The 15,240-nt window shown below is 46.4% G+C and overlaps 1 protein-coding gene across 1 annotated transcript in view; it reads left to right on the forward strand.

Moving 5' to 3' along the window:
• The window catches only part of RPE65 (retinoid isomerohydrolase RPE65), a 174,190-nt gene that overhangs the window by 31,343 nt on the left and 127,607 nt on the right, over positions 1-15,240 (forward strand). Inside the window, exons 2-5 of the mRNA XM_069641930.1 lie at positions 6,742-6,824; positions 8,763-8,913; positions 10,892-10,999; positions 11,092-11,233. Of these exons, the coding sequence (XP_069498031.1) occupies positions 6,742-6,824; positions 8,763-8,913; positions 10,892-10,999; positions 11,092-11,233 (484 nt within the window). The remainder of the gene's footprint in view (positions 1-6,741; positions 6,825-8,762; positions 8,914-10,891; positions 11,000-11,091; positions 11,234-15,240) is intronic.

Genomic DNA, 15,240 nt, shown 5'->3' on the forward strand with positions numbered 1-15,240 from the left:
ACAAAGTACAAGTGATAGTGAATGTTCACTATCATCAGCAATGTGTTAAAGCACATCTCAATTTGTCCCAACAAAAACGCAAGACACCCACGAAGGGACCGAGGAGGCTGGCCCCAACACAACACCAGCACCAACCACTGCCAGCAAGCAGCCAGGCCAAGGCAGTTCGGGGAGTGGGAGTGTGCCACCAAAGAAGAGGCACCAGGTAATGAAGCCACCGACAGTCACTCTGGCCGTCCAGATGGACATGCCCACGGGCAACCACAGACCCCAAATGTGCAATCTGTGCCACCTGAGACAAGCTAGGACACACCCAGATGGCTTCAGACTGAGGATGCATGGGTGGGTCAGAGTGCGGATGACAGCCTGCAGACAGAGCAGGCCACTGCAGGCATGGGTGTCGAGGAGTATGAGGGTGCCTCCCTTGCATCCAGCCACCTACATTTCCCCATCTGCCAATTTTCCTCTTAGTCCTCCCCCCTGCGCAGCCTCTCCCCACTGCACACACCACCATCCCACCGTGATTCTCACCGTGCCCTGCACTATGCAGAGGACTCATCTGACGAGCAGGCCAGGAATGCTCGCTGTCAAGGGCAGCATGAGGAACCTGACCAAGGTCAATCACCACGGCCAGTACCTGCCCCCACACTGCAGGCCACCTGGGACCATCTGGACCAGATGGAACAGAGGCAGGCGGAAAAGTGCGCCATTGCTCAGGAACACTTGGAGCATGCTGAGGCCATGCATGACTGCATCCAGGGGGCATTGAAACAGTTGTCTAGGTCAATTGACCCTCTCTGCAGGAGCACAGTGACATGCAATGCCAGCCTGATCCTCACAAGTCAGAGGGTGCGGGATCTGGCTGAACAAATGTCCTCATCCCATGAGTCCATGGCCAGAGCCATGCATCTCAGCATGGACAATCTACAGGGGAGTGTGCAGGGGAGCTCAAAGTCTGCTACCTCTACTGAGCCCAGGCGCTCACAACGGTGTGCCTCAAACGCTGCTAGGCCTGCGGACAAGGGGGATAAGCGCAAGCACTAATGGGAGTAGTTCTTGGGATGGGTTGGGGGTTGGGGTAGGGGTGGGAGCTGGTGTTGGGGGTAGGGGTGGGGCAGTGGGAGTTGGTGTTGGGGTAGGGGTGGGACAGTGGGAGTTGGTGTTGGGGATGAGGTCACCTTTTTGCCCATAATAAGCACACTTGAATCTTCATCAGTTTGACGGTTTTCATTAGATGCGATTTGACATATGCATTCATTGCATATATGGGTATCATGTCTCTAGAGTAAGACATAATTGTCCATACGCTCCTGGCGGACCATATGACCCTCCCTTAATCCCCCATTTATGGGCTGTGGTGCCCTGTTCCCATCTTCAGCTTCTTCCTCATCAGATCTAGGGGGGTCATTGTCATCTGCGGGCTTTTCAACATTCCTGCGCATGCACATGTTGTGCAGCATGGCACAGACCACTACGATTTTCCCCATTTTGTTTCAGGGCTGTACATCAGTGCACCGCCTGTGTGATGTAGGTACCTGAACCTGGATTTCAGAAGGCCAAATGTCCGCTCAATACATGATCTTGTTCTCCTCTGTGCCTCATCATAGTGTAGCATGGTTTCTCACGGGGTTCATTAGCCATGCCAACTGCGGGTATCCAGCGTCACCTGCAAAACATGAATGGACTGTGTGAGACATGGCAGTGTGAGGGCCGGGGAACAAGTTAATGGCCCTGACGTGTATACCCCTATGTGCATGACTATGTGGATGGGCACGGTGCACCTTGTGTGCATCGGGGTTGATGGGACATGGGCTACATAGCTCCTTTGCAGTCATACACGTGGGAGTCGGCAGTCATGTTATGTCTGTCACTGCTGTGACATTGGCAATGCACTGGTCAACTATGGTGTGGCAGTACGCCATGTAGGGTAGGTGACAATGCGTACATGGGTTGCACGTTGCTCTGATTGTGTGGTGCTAACCTGCATGGCTGGATGCCCTGCAGGTTAGCACCTGCAGGGCATTCACATGTTTCATGCCTGTGTCCTGGGGTGGGTCAGTCAGGGTGCCTTGCCTATTCTGCGTATTATTGTTGTTGCATCATGGAACTTGTGGTTCATTCAGTTTACTACTGTTTACCTGCTCCAGGTGTGTGTCAGTGTTTTTGCCAATCAGGTCTGAGTGCTACTTACCCATGAGCCAGGTTTGCTGTCCTCTGTGCCTCCCTGTGTATGCAGGCAGGTTGCTGTTGTGCAGAAGCAGTGAATCGTGTGTGGCCCCAGGATATCGGGCACAGCAGTGACTGATGGTGAGGTCAGAGCAAAAACAAAGAGGTGATGGCTGGAAGGTTTAGAATGAATCTTAACCACTGGCATTGCTCTGGGCAACCCTCCAGACCACCGTTCTTCGCCTGCCAAGCCATTACAGAAGGAGAAAGACCATATGCAAATCAGGCTTGGCCCCACCCTAAAAGGGGCAGTCCAGTCCGAACTGCTAGGTCACATTCCTTCTGCACAAGACCACAAGCATCCACAAACATGTTTCGCCCTTGTTGGGGCTCATCAGTGAGGAGTAGCTTGGGTCTCTAGGCCCAGCAGGCATGGGACCCACGTCTGGGCATACCCGTCCCACTCGGGGTGACAAAGCAAAAACAAAGAGGTGATGGCTGGAAGGTTTAGAATGAATCTTAACCACTGGCATTGCTCTTGGCAACCCTCCAGGCCACCGTTCTTCGCCTGCCAAGCCATTACAGAAGGAGAAAGACCATATGCAAATCAGGCTTTACCCCACCCTAAAAGGGGCAGTCCGGCAGTCCAGCCCGAACTGCTAGGTCACATTCCTTCTGCACGAGACCACAAGCATCCCCAAACATGTTTCGCCCTTGTTGAGGCTCATCAGTGAGGAGTAGCTTGGTTCTCTAGGCCCAGCAGGCACGGGACCCACGTCTGGGCATACCCGTCCCACTCGGGGTGACAAAGCAAAAAAGAGGTGATGGCTGGAAGGTTTAGAATGAATCTTAACCACTGGCATTGCTCTGGGCAACCCTCCAGACCACCGTTCTTCGCCTGCCAAGCCATTACAGAAGGAGAAAGACCATATGCAAATCAGGCTTCGCCCCACCCTAAAAGGGGCAGTCCAGCCCGAACTGCTAGGTCACATTCCTTCTGCACAAGACCACAAGCATCCCCAAACATGTTTCGCCCTTGTTGGGGATCATGAGTGAGGAGTAGCTTGGGTCTCTAGGCCCAGCAGGCATGGGACCCACGTCTGGGCATACCCGTCCGACTCGAGGTGACAAAGCAAAAACAAAGAGGTGATGGCTGGAAGGTTTAGAATGAATCTTAACCACTGGCATTGCTCTTGGCAACCCTCCAGGCCACCGTTCTTCGCCTGCCAAGCCATTACAGAAGGAGAAAGACCATATGCAAATCAGGCTTTACCCCACCCTAAAAGGGGCAGTCCGGCAGTCTAGCCTGAACTGCTAGGTCACATTCCTTCTGCACGAGACCACAAGCATCCCCAAACATGTTTCGCCCTTGTTGGGGCTCATCAGTGAGGAGTAGCTTGGTTCTCTAGGCCCAGCAGGCACGGGACCCACGTCTGGGCATACCCGTCCCACTCGGGGTGACAAAGCAAAAAAGAGGTGATGGCTGGAAGGTTTAGAATGAATCTTAACCACTGGCATTGCTCTGGGCAACCCTCCAGACCACCGTTCTTCGCCTGCCAAGCCATTACAGAAGGAGAAAGACCATATGCAAATCAGGCTTCGCCCCACCCTAAAAGGGGCAGTCCACCCCGAACTGCTAGGTCACATTCCTTCTGCACAAGACCACAAGCATCCCCAAACATGTTTCGCCCTTGTTGGGGCTCATCAGTGAGCAGTAGCTTGGTTCTCTAGGCCCAGCAGGCACGGGACCCACGTCTGGGCATACCCGTCCCACTCGGGGTGACAAAGCAAAAACAAAGAGGTGATGGCTGGAAGGTTTAGAATGAATCTTAACCACTGGCATTGCTCTGGGCAACCCTCCAGACCACTGTTCTTCGCCTGCCAAGCCATTACAGAAGGAGAAAGACCATATGCAAATCAGGCTTGGCCCCACCCTAAAAGGGTCAGTCCAGCCCGAACTGCTAGGTCACATTCCTTCTGCACGAGACCACAAGCATCCCCAAACATGTTTCGCCCTTGTTGGGGCTCATCAGTGAGGAGTAGCTTGGGTCTCTAGGCCCAGCAGGCATGGGACCCACGTCTGGGCATACCCATCCCACTCGGGGTGACAAAGCAAAAACAAAGAGGTGATGGCTGGAAGGTTTAGAATGAATCTTAACCACTGGCATTGCTCTGGCCAACCCTCCAGACCACCGTTCTTCACCTGCCAAGCCATTACAGAAGGAGAAAGACCATATGCAAATCAGGCTTGGCCCCACCCTAAAAGGGGCAGTCCAGCCCGAACTGCTAGGTCACATTCCTTCTGCACGAGACCACAAGCATCCCCAAACATGTTTCGCCCTTGTTGGGGCTCATCAGTGAGGAGTAGCTTGGGTCTCTAGGCCCAGCAGGCACGGGACCCACGTCTGGGCATACCCGTCCCACTCGGGGTGACAAAGCAAAAACAAAGAGGTGATAGCTGGAAGGTTTAGAATGAATCTTAACCACTGGCATTGCTCTGGGCAACCCTCCAGACCATCGCATTGCATGTCATCTGCACATTCATTGAGTGATATTGTTTCCAGTTGTGGTATGCCTGTTCTGTTGCCTGGGGTAGTACCAATGCCACATGGGTGCAATCCAAGGCCACAATGGTGTTGGGGAAATGGAAATGCTGTAGAACCTTGTCTTGGCTGCATGCACCTGTGCTTGGTTGATGGGCATGGAGATGTGCATGTGTCATTAGGGCATCCAGGACTTAGTCCAGTACCCTGGAGAATGTGGGCTAGGACATGCCATGCAGTGTCTCTACAGTGTCAACCTTGCCACACAAATGTAGGACTGTCACCAACTTCAGCAACGGGGAGGGGGGTAGCTGCTCTGATGAAAATGGCCCTCTGCAGTTGTACCTGTGTCAGGGCCAGCAGGTCGGCGATGGTTGGACGGTGCAGTCTGTATAAGGTGACTAATTGGCTGTCTGTCAGATTCCATGGGGATGGCCGGACAAGTGGTATGGGTGCACTCCACAGCATGTGTCTCCTACTCCTTGGCTGCGCCTGTCTCCTTCCTTGCTGTGGTCCAGCATGCTGATGTAGCTCGATGTAGAGTAGCAGGTTCTTTGTCTGCGTGTGGCTGCATATTGCTAGGATGTGTGTTGGGGTTAGAGTGACCCTTCTATACTCCACCTCAGTGGATCAGGTACGGCTGGGCCTTGATTTGTGACACCTGTATGCATTTACCTCCACCTTTTTTGTGGAGGTAGTTGTGCTATGTTTTTCCACAGTTTTTGTACTTGTAATCTTACGGTAATGTGTTTTTGTAATCTGGCAGTGATTCCGTCAGCAGAATTAGCCCGGCGCTGTATTCACTGATATTTGGCAGATTTACCAGTGGAATTACAACTGATTTTTGGTTCACTCATAATTTGGCGTAGTGGTAAAGTTGCCAGTGTTCCCGCTAATTTTACCACTTACCGCTGAACTCATAATGTGCCCCTCTGAGCACTAATCTTAAGAACAGCAGAAGAGGGGCCCGTCCCCACTCCCTGCTGGAACCGCAGCACCTAATAGTGGTACATTCCACAAAAGGCTACAATTGAACAGACACGGGGGACTGGAACCACAGCATAAAGTTGGGGGAAAGAGGAATGGCACAGGAGGGAATGGAAAAGCCAGATTGGGGGTAAGTGGGTTTCCAAAAACCAAGCCTCCCCAAGATCCTCTGAGGGCTCTAAACCAGGCAGCCAGAAATGAAAGGCGGGAAGGAGGACAAGGGTAAGGAAAATGGCACAAGGGTAACACCAACAAAGTAGGGCAGGAAAAACAAGATGACCTAACGAAAAAATGGTGAATGCACAAGGAGGTGGTAAGAGAGGAACAGTCAGATTTCAAGGAAAAGGGAACCAAGCCCAGCAATAGCACAATGGGGAGAGATTGGAACGCTGGTGCTTAGCTGAGCATGGCAACAATTGAAGAGAGGATATGTTGATGTGTCCAACTGGTTGTTGTGTTTCAAATGTATATTCCCCTGTGATGGGCTACACTTGCGGCCTCTGCATATGGGCACACATAAAAAAAAGAACACCACTGCACTGTGGCTTAGCATCAGACATGGTGGAAGACAAACCATTCAGTGCCTGGTCTAAGGGTAGGTCACAAACTAGGCATCCATCAAAAGGGCCATCAGTTTGTATGGGCCAAATTGTGTGTGAATTTATCAAAGGTTGCCCTTATTTGTGTGTAGGAGTTGTAAAACCTCTCTTCACATAGGGTGCACACATCTATGTACCAATCGTAAAGCCAATAGTAACCTAAACTGGCATTCTCGTTACAGAGGAATCGTTTCCACTGTATGACTTAGAAGAGGAGTACATTCAGTTTAGACTCCACATCATAGAAATAATTCATTCGTCTCCACACACTTCAAGGGTTTGGATGATTAGTGCATTTAACATGTACAATAGGCCTGAGTTAATCTAATTTTGGATTTGTGTTTGTGTCAATAGTGAAATTGTGTTTTTTGCACCATGCCTCTCTATGAACTACTATGCACCTCCTGAATGAAAACGTGATCTATTTGTATTTTGTATTGTTTCAGAGTGGACCATCCTGCTGGGGGTTATAAGAAGCTTTTTGAAAGTACAGAAGAATTAGTAGCTCCAGTAACTGCTCAAGTGACAGGTATTTTACTTTCAGAAATGTGTTTGTCACTTGCATGCTGGACAATACATGTCACTATTTTTCGGTAGATAAAGTGCCAGCCTCCTTTGATATAAGTCTCTATGGAGGGCTGTTGTGGGTTAGATTGTCATTGTTCTGCTGAATCTATTGTAGTTTGCCATCTCACAGAAAGTCTATGTACATATCCATATAACTCTACACATAACATTGAACTGTTCACGTGCTACACAGGATGTATTTATTTCTGTAAGACATGCAGCAGGATGCTCAATGTATTTTATTAGACCTACACATTGTGCAGTAGTGTTGCACACATCCCCATGTGTTCAAATGCATTTTCCTGTTGTATCTGGCCATAGCTGTAATCTTAAACTTAATTGAAGAAGAAGGCATGAGGAGGTGCCCTGGCCTTTTGAGTGTGACGCATCATGTTTGTGCGAGAGAACACAAAATTACAGAATGACCCAGGAGTTTTGTAGGGGAGAACATTAAATCACAGTGACATGATATTATTGCAGCTGGCAAGATACAGTGAAAGTGACCATAATTGTGCCTTCCCTTCCACAAAAATCACAGGAGCGACACATGATTTTTGAGGAAGAGAGCAGAAACTCACAGTGCCATAGGATTTTTGCAGTTGGGAACACAACATTACAGAGTGCCAGTGATTTCTGCTGGATAGAATAAAAAAAGAAGACAGTGACGTTATTTACAGAGATTGGCATATGATGTCTGTAGGACAGAATACAAAATAATAGATTGACACATGCTTTTTTGCAGGTGTCAATTCAAAATCACTGAGAATGATACTAGGTGTTTCCACGCAGGAGGCAACAGAAAATCACAGTCTCGCATGTTTCCTGCAGGTGTAAACACAAAACCAGAGTGATGTGATATTTACAGGAGAAAAAAAGAAATTCCAGAGATGCGTCATTTTTGGTGGGAATGAACACAAAATCATAGAGATGGATCATGTTTGTAGGAGAGAACACAAAATCACAGCGTTATGTTGGTTTTTGCACTTGGCAACACAACATAGAGTAGCTTATGATTTTTGGAAGTGAGGGAAACAAAATCACAGAGCAATACTTGATTTCTAGGCAGGGGAGAACAGAAAATGACAAACTGAAATGCGAGTTTCTTAGACAGCAACACAAAATGACAGCAACTGAGATCAGATTTTCTGAGGTAACACATACTTTTGAACATGGCAGCACAAAATCAGAGTGGCACATAATTCTTTCAACTGGTAATAGAAAATCAAAGAGACTGACATGGATGTATGCTGGCCTTAGCACAAAAGCCAATATGGTTACATCCGACTACAAAATCTTTTCAATGCATACCCCCTTCCCCCTTCACTACTAACCCTACCCCAAACCCCTGCCAACAGCCATTAACCCACAACACTGTATATATTTCGAAATAATTTCCCATCGAAGTAAATTACTTCAAAGTGATTTCCGTCGGTAAAACCACAGGATACAGTTAGCCTGCCATGTTCAACGACCCTCCAATGAAATAGACTAGAGCCACTCAAACGGGTACAGGAAATTTACTCTTATAGAGCCTCACATCTCATTTTTTCGAGATATCGAGGATTTGGTTGGCTGCATGACATCTTGTGAACTTTGAGGCTCCTGAATGGAGCCTCAAATCATTGCAAAACTTAAACATTAGAGCATTTGACTGTGGTGCGTCCATATCTGTTACCCAAGTCTAAAAACGTGTCTCCAGCATATGGCATCTCATCAAGAGAGAGGGACCGAGGCCATGGTCTTCTGTTATTTGATGTCCAACTTGGTTCTTTTGATGTTAATGATTGCACAACATCACAAACTTAATCATCTCTTGCTTTGCTTTGATGTATATTATATCTCAATGTTTTTTCCTAAACCAAAGAAATTGCTTGACCTGGTGGGCCTTCCCCTTTCTCAGGGAGAATCCCAGTCTGGCTATCTGGAAGTCTTTTGCGATGCGGCCCCGGCCTGTTTGAAGTTGGATCAGAGCAATTCTATCACTTATTCGATGGGCAGGCCCTGCTACACAAATTTGAATTTAAAGGAGGGCATGTCATATATCACAGGAGGTAAGTTTGGAAACCGTGCTACGCCTTGTGAATTTTCTTTCTTATCCGGTGAACACATTTCTTTATTGGTCGAAACAAAGGGCAGCAAGCAATGAGTTGAAAAATAAACAAATGGAAACCTTGGAAAATTATTTCAAATTGATTTAATAAAGCTGTATGATGTCGTGAATACACTATATTGAAATGGCATATCGGCTAAAGGGTATTTAGTGCGGGCAGCGGTGCATTAGCAGCCGGTATTGCCCACCGACCCGTTGTTTATTACCACTTGCATTGTGCCAGAACGTCTGGTTTGCTAATGGTGAAGGGTTGTGTCAGAAAGTGCTCAGTGCACGAAGTGAACCTCAACACTGATGTTATAAGAGGGCGACCATGATGAAATTTAAAGGGCTTCTTCACACTTTTTGGAGGTTGAGGGGCGGCACAGCCGGGAGAAAGGGGAGACAACAGAAGAGCAGTAATTGTTTTAAAAACAAATATGGGGTGCAGGTAGGGTTCCAGAGGTGAACTGCGCGGAAATGGATATGCGAGTGTGAGCACCCGCCCCAACTGGTCGGAAGGTGGGCTTCTGTTGGCATCACGTGTCTATGGAACCCCCTTCCGAGTAATGTCTGAATAACACCTTCAAATTTACTTAATTGTATTTTCTTTCTTATGTTTTTTTTCTTATATTCGGATTCGGATGCCATCCCTTACCGATTATGCCACCCAGTTGTCCGCTTTCTACACATTTGATGTGCTACTTTTCATTGGGTTTCTGACATTTTGAGTCTACCCTCCTTTCCCATCCAACCTGACCCCATTTTCTCACAGTGGATATGAGGGTCAAAAACACAATGTTTCACCTTAGGTGCCATGATCTGGCGGGTTTTGCAGCAGATAAGCATTGGTACAAGAAACAATGATGTTTTGCAGCAATGTTTTTGTTATCCATGTTTTTTTGCCAGATAAAATCTTTACTGTTGGTTGCCGGCTCAGGATAGCTTCTTATACCGGAGTTAATGGGTGATGGGACTGGTGCTTGTCAAGGTGGTAGGCATTGAAACATGCGCTGTATGATTGGAGATCCTACCGAGGGTGGGTTGTTGAGAAGAACCAATTTGAGGAGCAGACTCTGTTACCCACCTAATCTCACTGGGAAGTCAATTGAAGGGAGAATTTAACAGCAAATATAGAGGATTTTTGAACACGAGTTAATGGTGGTCTGCACCAGTTTGCACTAGAAGGTAATGGTGAGTTGACGCAGCACAAGTATTTTATTTAGTATAGTGAAGGTGATTTTGTTTTGATAATGTAATCTGCAGTATGTAATTAATCAATGAGGGACGCAGGTGGAGATCATTACCACTTGGTAATGGCACAGGTTCACCAGACCTTAATGCGGATATGGGTGCTATTAGCTCCCTGGCTGTTTGTACTGGGGTCGAATCTTTTTTTTTCACAGTGCTGTGGCTCTCACAAGTTTTCAAAAACTACAAAAGCAAATAACTGCCATGGAAACCAGGAGCAAGGAACAACTCAGGCCTTTCTCCCTTTCCATGGCAGCCATTGTGGACAGAGGAAGGAGGCGGTGAAGGAATGGGGAAAACAAGTGTGGGAGCAGTAAATGAAGGGGAGTTGGGGGGCAGGTAAGGGGAAAGTGTGGCAAGAGCTGAAGGGGAATTGTCAGGGGGGGGGGCCCAGGGCTAAAGGGTGCTAGAGCGCAGAAGTGAAGAGGGCACCTAAAGCACAACAGGAGGTGGGGGCTCTGAGTGAGGGCTCTACCAATAGGTGTAAAGCCTACATTCTGAGCACCCTGGTTGACTCTGAGGCGAGCCTTAATTACCTCCAGTGTGCTCATAAAATTATACAATCCAAACAACAACAAGACGTGTGAATTACAATACCATTCTGCAGTTTAGCGAATAATGTTAACAGAGGTTTCATTGATTGATGTACTGTAGATTTATCAATTTTACTTTTTCACACCTCATTTTAGGTTTATTCGAACTGATACCTATGTAAGGGCTATGACGGAAAAAAGAATTGTGATCACAGAATTTGGCACTTTTGCTTTTCCCGATCCATGCAAGAACATCTTCTCCAGGTAACGCAAGCATCCGGGCTGTATTGCGCATGAAGGCCTGGTCAGCATTTGAAGAGGCTGACGCTAATTGTGCCCTTACTACTTTTCTGCAGATTTCTTTCCTATTTTCAAGGCTTGGAGGTTACGGATAATGCCCTGGTTAATGTTTACCCAGTGGGAGAGGATTACTACGCCTGCACTGAAACCAATTACATAACCAAGATCAACCCAGAGACACTGGAAACTGTTAAGAAGGTAAACCTTTGCTTGCATGAGTACATTAAAAAAATCTGGGTGCATCTGTGTTTTTTTCAGAAAGATTTTGCTTTTGAAAAAAATCATTTAAGCAATGTACCCCCAACCGTGCCAGCTTCCACTCAATCTCATTTGGCAGGCAGTCACAAAGACTCAATAGACCTGCCTTCAGATTGTAAAAACTTCCTCAAGCCATATTTCTATGTGAACACCATGGATTGCCTTCATGAGAGCTACATAAATATACCATTGTACAGAGTCCTGAAGAAGTGCTTGCATGTAGAACATATATTGGCATACCTTTCAGCTGACCATCTCCTATTGGCAAGTTCATATTATATATTAATAAAAGGAACATAAGAAGAATTCATGCTAAGTTAATTTAAATTAATCAATTTGATTTGGTATTTGAAATGCTCAGATGGGGAAACAAAGCAAACTTAATTTCTTCGAGGCGCAGTTAAACAGAATGGAGTCAAATCCTTAGGAAGGCCCCAATTCACCGGAGCCTTATTGAAAGAGAAGGCATTCCATAAAGTAGTCAGACATTAAGATGGAAGACTTCCAGATTCTCTAAATTAGGTCACCTCTGGTTTTAAATTAAAAAAGTGGGAACCATGAGAAGATGGGAATTTGCTGACCCCCAAGTCATGTGAGGGGAGAGAGTGCAGAGTTTTGCTGCAAGAGTTGGAGGAGCCAAGTCTTGCAAACATTTAAAGTGAACAGATTTAAAAAATATTCAACCAATAGAACTGGGTGACAAGGAGGAGTGATGTGTACATTTTCCTCAAGGCCAAAATCCATCTGACTGCAGCATTTTGTAGGCACATAAGATGTTGAATCGGGTATCTGGGAATAGCAATATAAATAGAATTTGCATAATCAAGTCTAGAGTTGATTGGGACAATATGCAGCTCAGAATGGAAGAATGCAAGGTTGTATTTAATTTGACAGAGTTTAAAAAAGGGCTCTTTAACACAGAGCTAATCCATATATTCATACTGAGATTAGACTCCAGATCACTGCCAAATTTCCAGCCCTATAAGCAAACCTGGGAAAATGGCAGAAGAAGAGTGGGGGCAACATGCAGGATTACAAAGCAAATACCCAGTTCCTAACAGGAGGACCTCTGTTATTGATGAGTTCAATGTAAGCCAATGCTCCCACATTCGACATCTGGAAGTGAGACCAGAAAAATCATAATCCCAGATGCCAACATGCAAAGAAATTCAGAAAGGGACCAAGTAACTGTTAAGATGTAAAGGAGTGGGGTTGCCGGAGGTACCCCCCAGTCTAACACAGAAGAGTTGAACAATAAGGCACTAATTGGACTTGTTGTTCATGCTCAGACAAAAACCAATCTAGTGAGGCTCCGTGAACCAAGGATGCGCTTGGTAATCGGTCCATGAGTAACTTGTGTAGCACAGTTTTGAATGGTTTGGAGGGGTATAAAAGAATAAGGATAGAAAGATGTAAGAATGGATGAGGATATTGTCTGAAACTATCTCTAATCCATGTTTTGGGTGAAAGCCAGATTGAAAGCTGTCTAAAAGTCTATTATGTACCATAAAATCCTGGCGCTAGAATCCAAGCGTCTCATGAATTGATTTGACGAAACTATTCAATTTTCCCACTTCACCATCCTACCCTGATGTGTTTATTTATACTGGCGCTCAAATGCTGCTGACCTCGCTGTCCACTTCCTAAGCAAGAACCCCTGTATTGAAGATGATGTAGATGGGCCTGGCCTTGCAGCCTTCACTGAGATAGTAGCCATCGCACTGCAACGATTTATTGCAGCATTAAGGTGGTTAATATATTTTCAAAAGAATGTATTGTATTTTTGTACAACTAAAGACAATTGAATTGCTGTTTGGCACGGTGAGCTTGAGGTTCTTATAAGTGAGACAGACTAAATCCGGTGATATTACAGAGCTGGTAACGGCCCCCCGAGGTCCTCTGTAAACGCTCATAGAAGTTACAGGCTCTGTACATCCCGAGACATGTTGGTGTTAGCTATTCACACCCTGGTGCTTTGTCCAAGTTGCAAATAGTTTAAACAGTTTCGTTTTTGATAGGAGGCCGTGTGTCCAATCTCCTGTACAAAAAAACAAGATGGCCACTGCCACAATAAGTAGGAAACGGGCCAACCCCCTTTTCTATTTCTATGGCAGGCGTGGCATTAACAGGAAGGAGCACGGTAGGCCAGTAGATAAGTCAGAGGGGCAGGGAAGAAGGGGAATGACACGGGGGCTGGTTTTTAGAGGGAGGCAGGCGCAGTGGCCACGGTGCAGTGGCACCTAAATAGGCATGGTGGCTCCTGGGAAAGAGGAGCAGGTGGCTGTTAGAACGCGGGCAGACACTGGCAGTTTTGGCCTGCATTTCCAGCCACCTTATTAACTCAGTGCACTTTCCGGGGTGCAAACAGGAATTAGCACCCTGGGTTGAATGCTGAATCCTGACAGCCAGTCATGATCCAGGGCTGCGCCTCGTCCTTCCCTAACCCTAACCTCACCTCACCTCACCTCTCCATGGGCTTTCATCTGCCCTGCATTCTCTTCTTGGGCTCCTTTCTGGCTGTGGCCTTTGCACTGTCCTCTTCTGTCCCCACGGGACGCTTCCTGCCCCTAGTTGAGATGCCAAGTCCCTCCCTCCAATTTCATGTCATGACCCGAATGCGAGAAGTGAAAAGGGAATTGCAGACTCAATTTTCAACCTCTTGGGCATTCTAGGCCCCTCCAGCTAGCATCCAGTCCCCATAGTTGGGTTATATTAGCAGTGTTTCATGCACCAGTGGGAAAATCGCCTCTTACATGCCCTCAGCCCTCCTTAAGTGCCCTCGGTCCATGTACAAGTCCATTCCAGACCTGTAAACCTGAGAAGTTAAGCGAGTTACTGAAATGTATGCCGAAATGTTTTCCTACAAAATTGTCATAAGAATTCCAGTTTTCTGTAGGCAAGCAGCTGATGGACTCAGTAGTCCAGTGCCAGAGTCTACAGTGAGCTGAGGAATTGGCGTAGTGTTTCACTATTAGACTTTGGAGGCATGTTGGAGCCTTGCTATTGGAAAGACATGACCTAACCCTACATCAAATTCTTATTTACTTAATCAGCTCTAGGGATCTAATTTCGCTTGATGACACGTTCCCCAATTCACATCAAACGGAATCACTCATATATTTACTAGTGCTAATATTTGAGTCACATGCTTCTGTAGTAATGTTTGTTGATGGCTATGAGATAATGTTTTGGCTGGTTGCCCACATAAGTATTTTGTGAAATCCACATAATGTGCAATGTTATAGGCATACATTAATGCCCTAATTTGTGTTTCCTGCTGTACATTGGATGTATTGCAGGAACCCGTGCTATAGGGGCATTGTATCTATCTAGGTGTGACATCATTAACATTGTTTATGCTGTCGAATCACTATTTGTAGAATCCCATTTTGAGAGTGCCCAATCTACTCCATTGGGACCATAGAGTTGTAACACTATACTAAAGTCCTACTTTTGTGTTGTTTCCCTTGTATGTGATCAAGCAGTTTACTAACTGCGAAATATGTAATTGCTTGTTTTTCCCTGTCCACGCTTTACTCAATAAAATATTTTTTGTCTTGGAACCCGTGGCCCATTATTCCACACAGACTGAAGGATTATCTCTCGCTCTGCTGCTCTGTGGAGTGCTGTCCACAAGCGTACCACGGTATGCAGTTTTTTCATATATATGTATATAAATATGTGTATATATATATATTACACGGCCTGCCGTAGCGGCCGTGTAGTTATGGTTAAGGGTTAAGTTGACACTCATTGAAAGAACACTTTTTGGGCGGCTTTTAACTTTTCCCCCCCTGGACGAATCCCACCAACTTTCAAACTTTGCAAAATAAGTATGTGGCCACCTCAGAATGATTTTGTGAAGTTTGATGTGGTGTCGTCAAGGGGAGGCAAAGTTATAGGGGGGTACCAAAACTTTTGAAATCATCATAGCACAATGGAAAAAA

The sequence above is a fragment of the Ambystoma mexicanum genome, chromosome 1q, assembly GCF_040938575.1.
Source record: "Ambystoma mexicanum isolate Mex_15411 chromosome 1q, UKY_AmexF1_1, whole genome shotgun sequence".
Lineage (NCBI taxonomy): Eukaryota > Metazoa > Chordata > Amphibia > Caudata > Ambystomatidae > Ambystoma > Ambystoma mexicanum.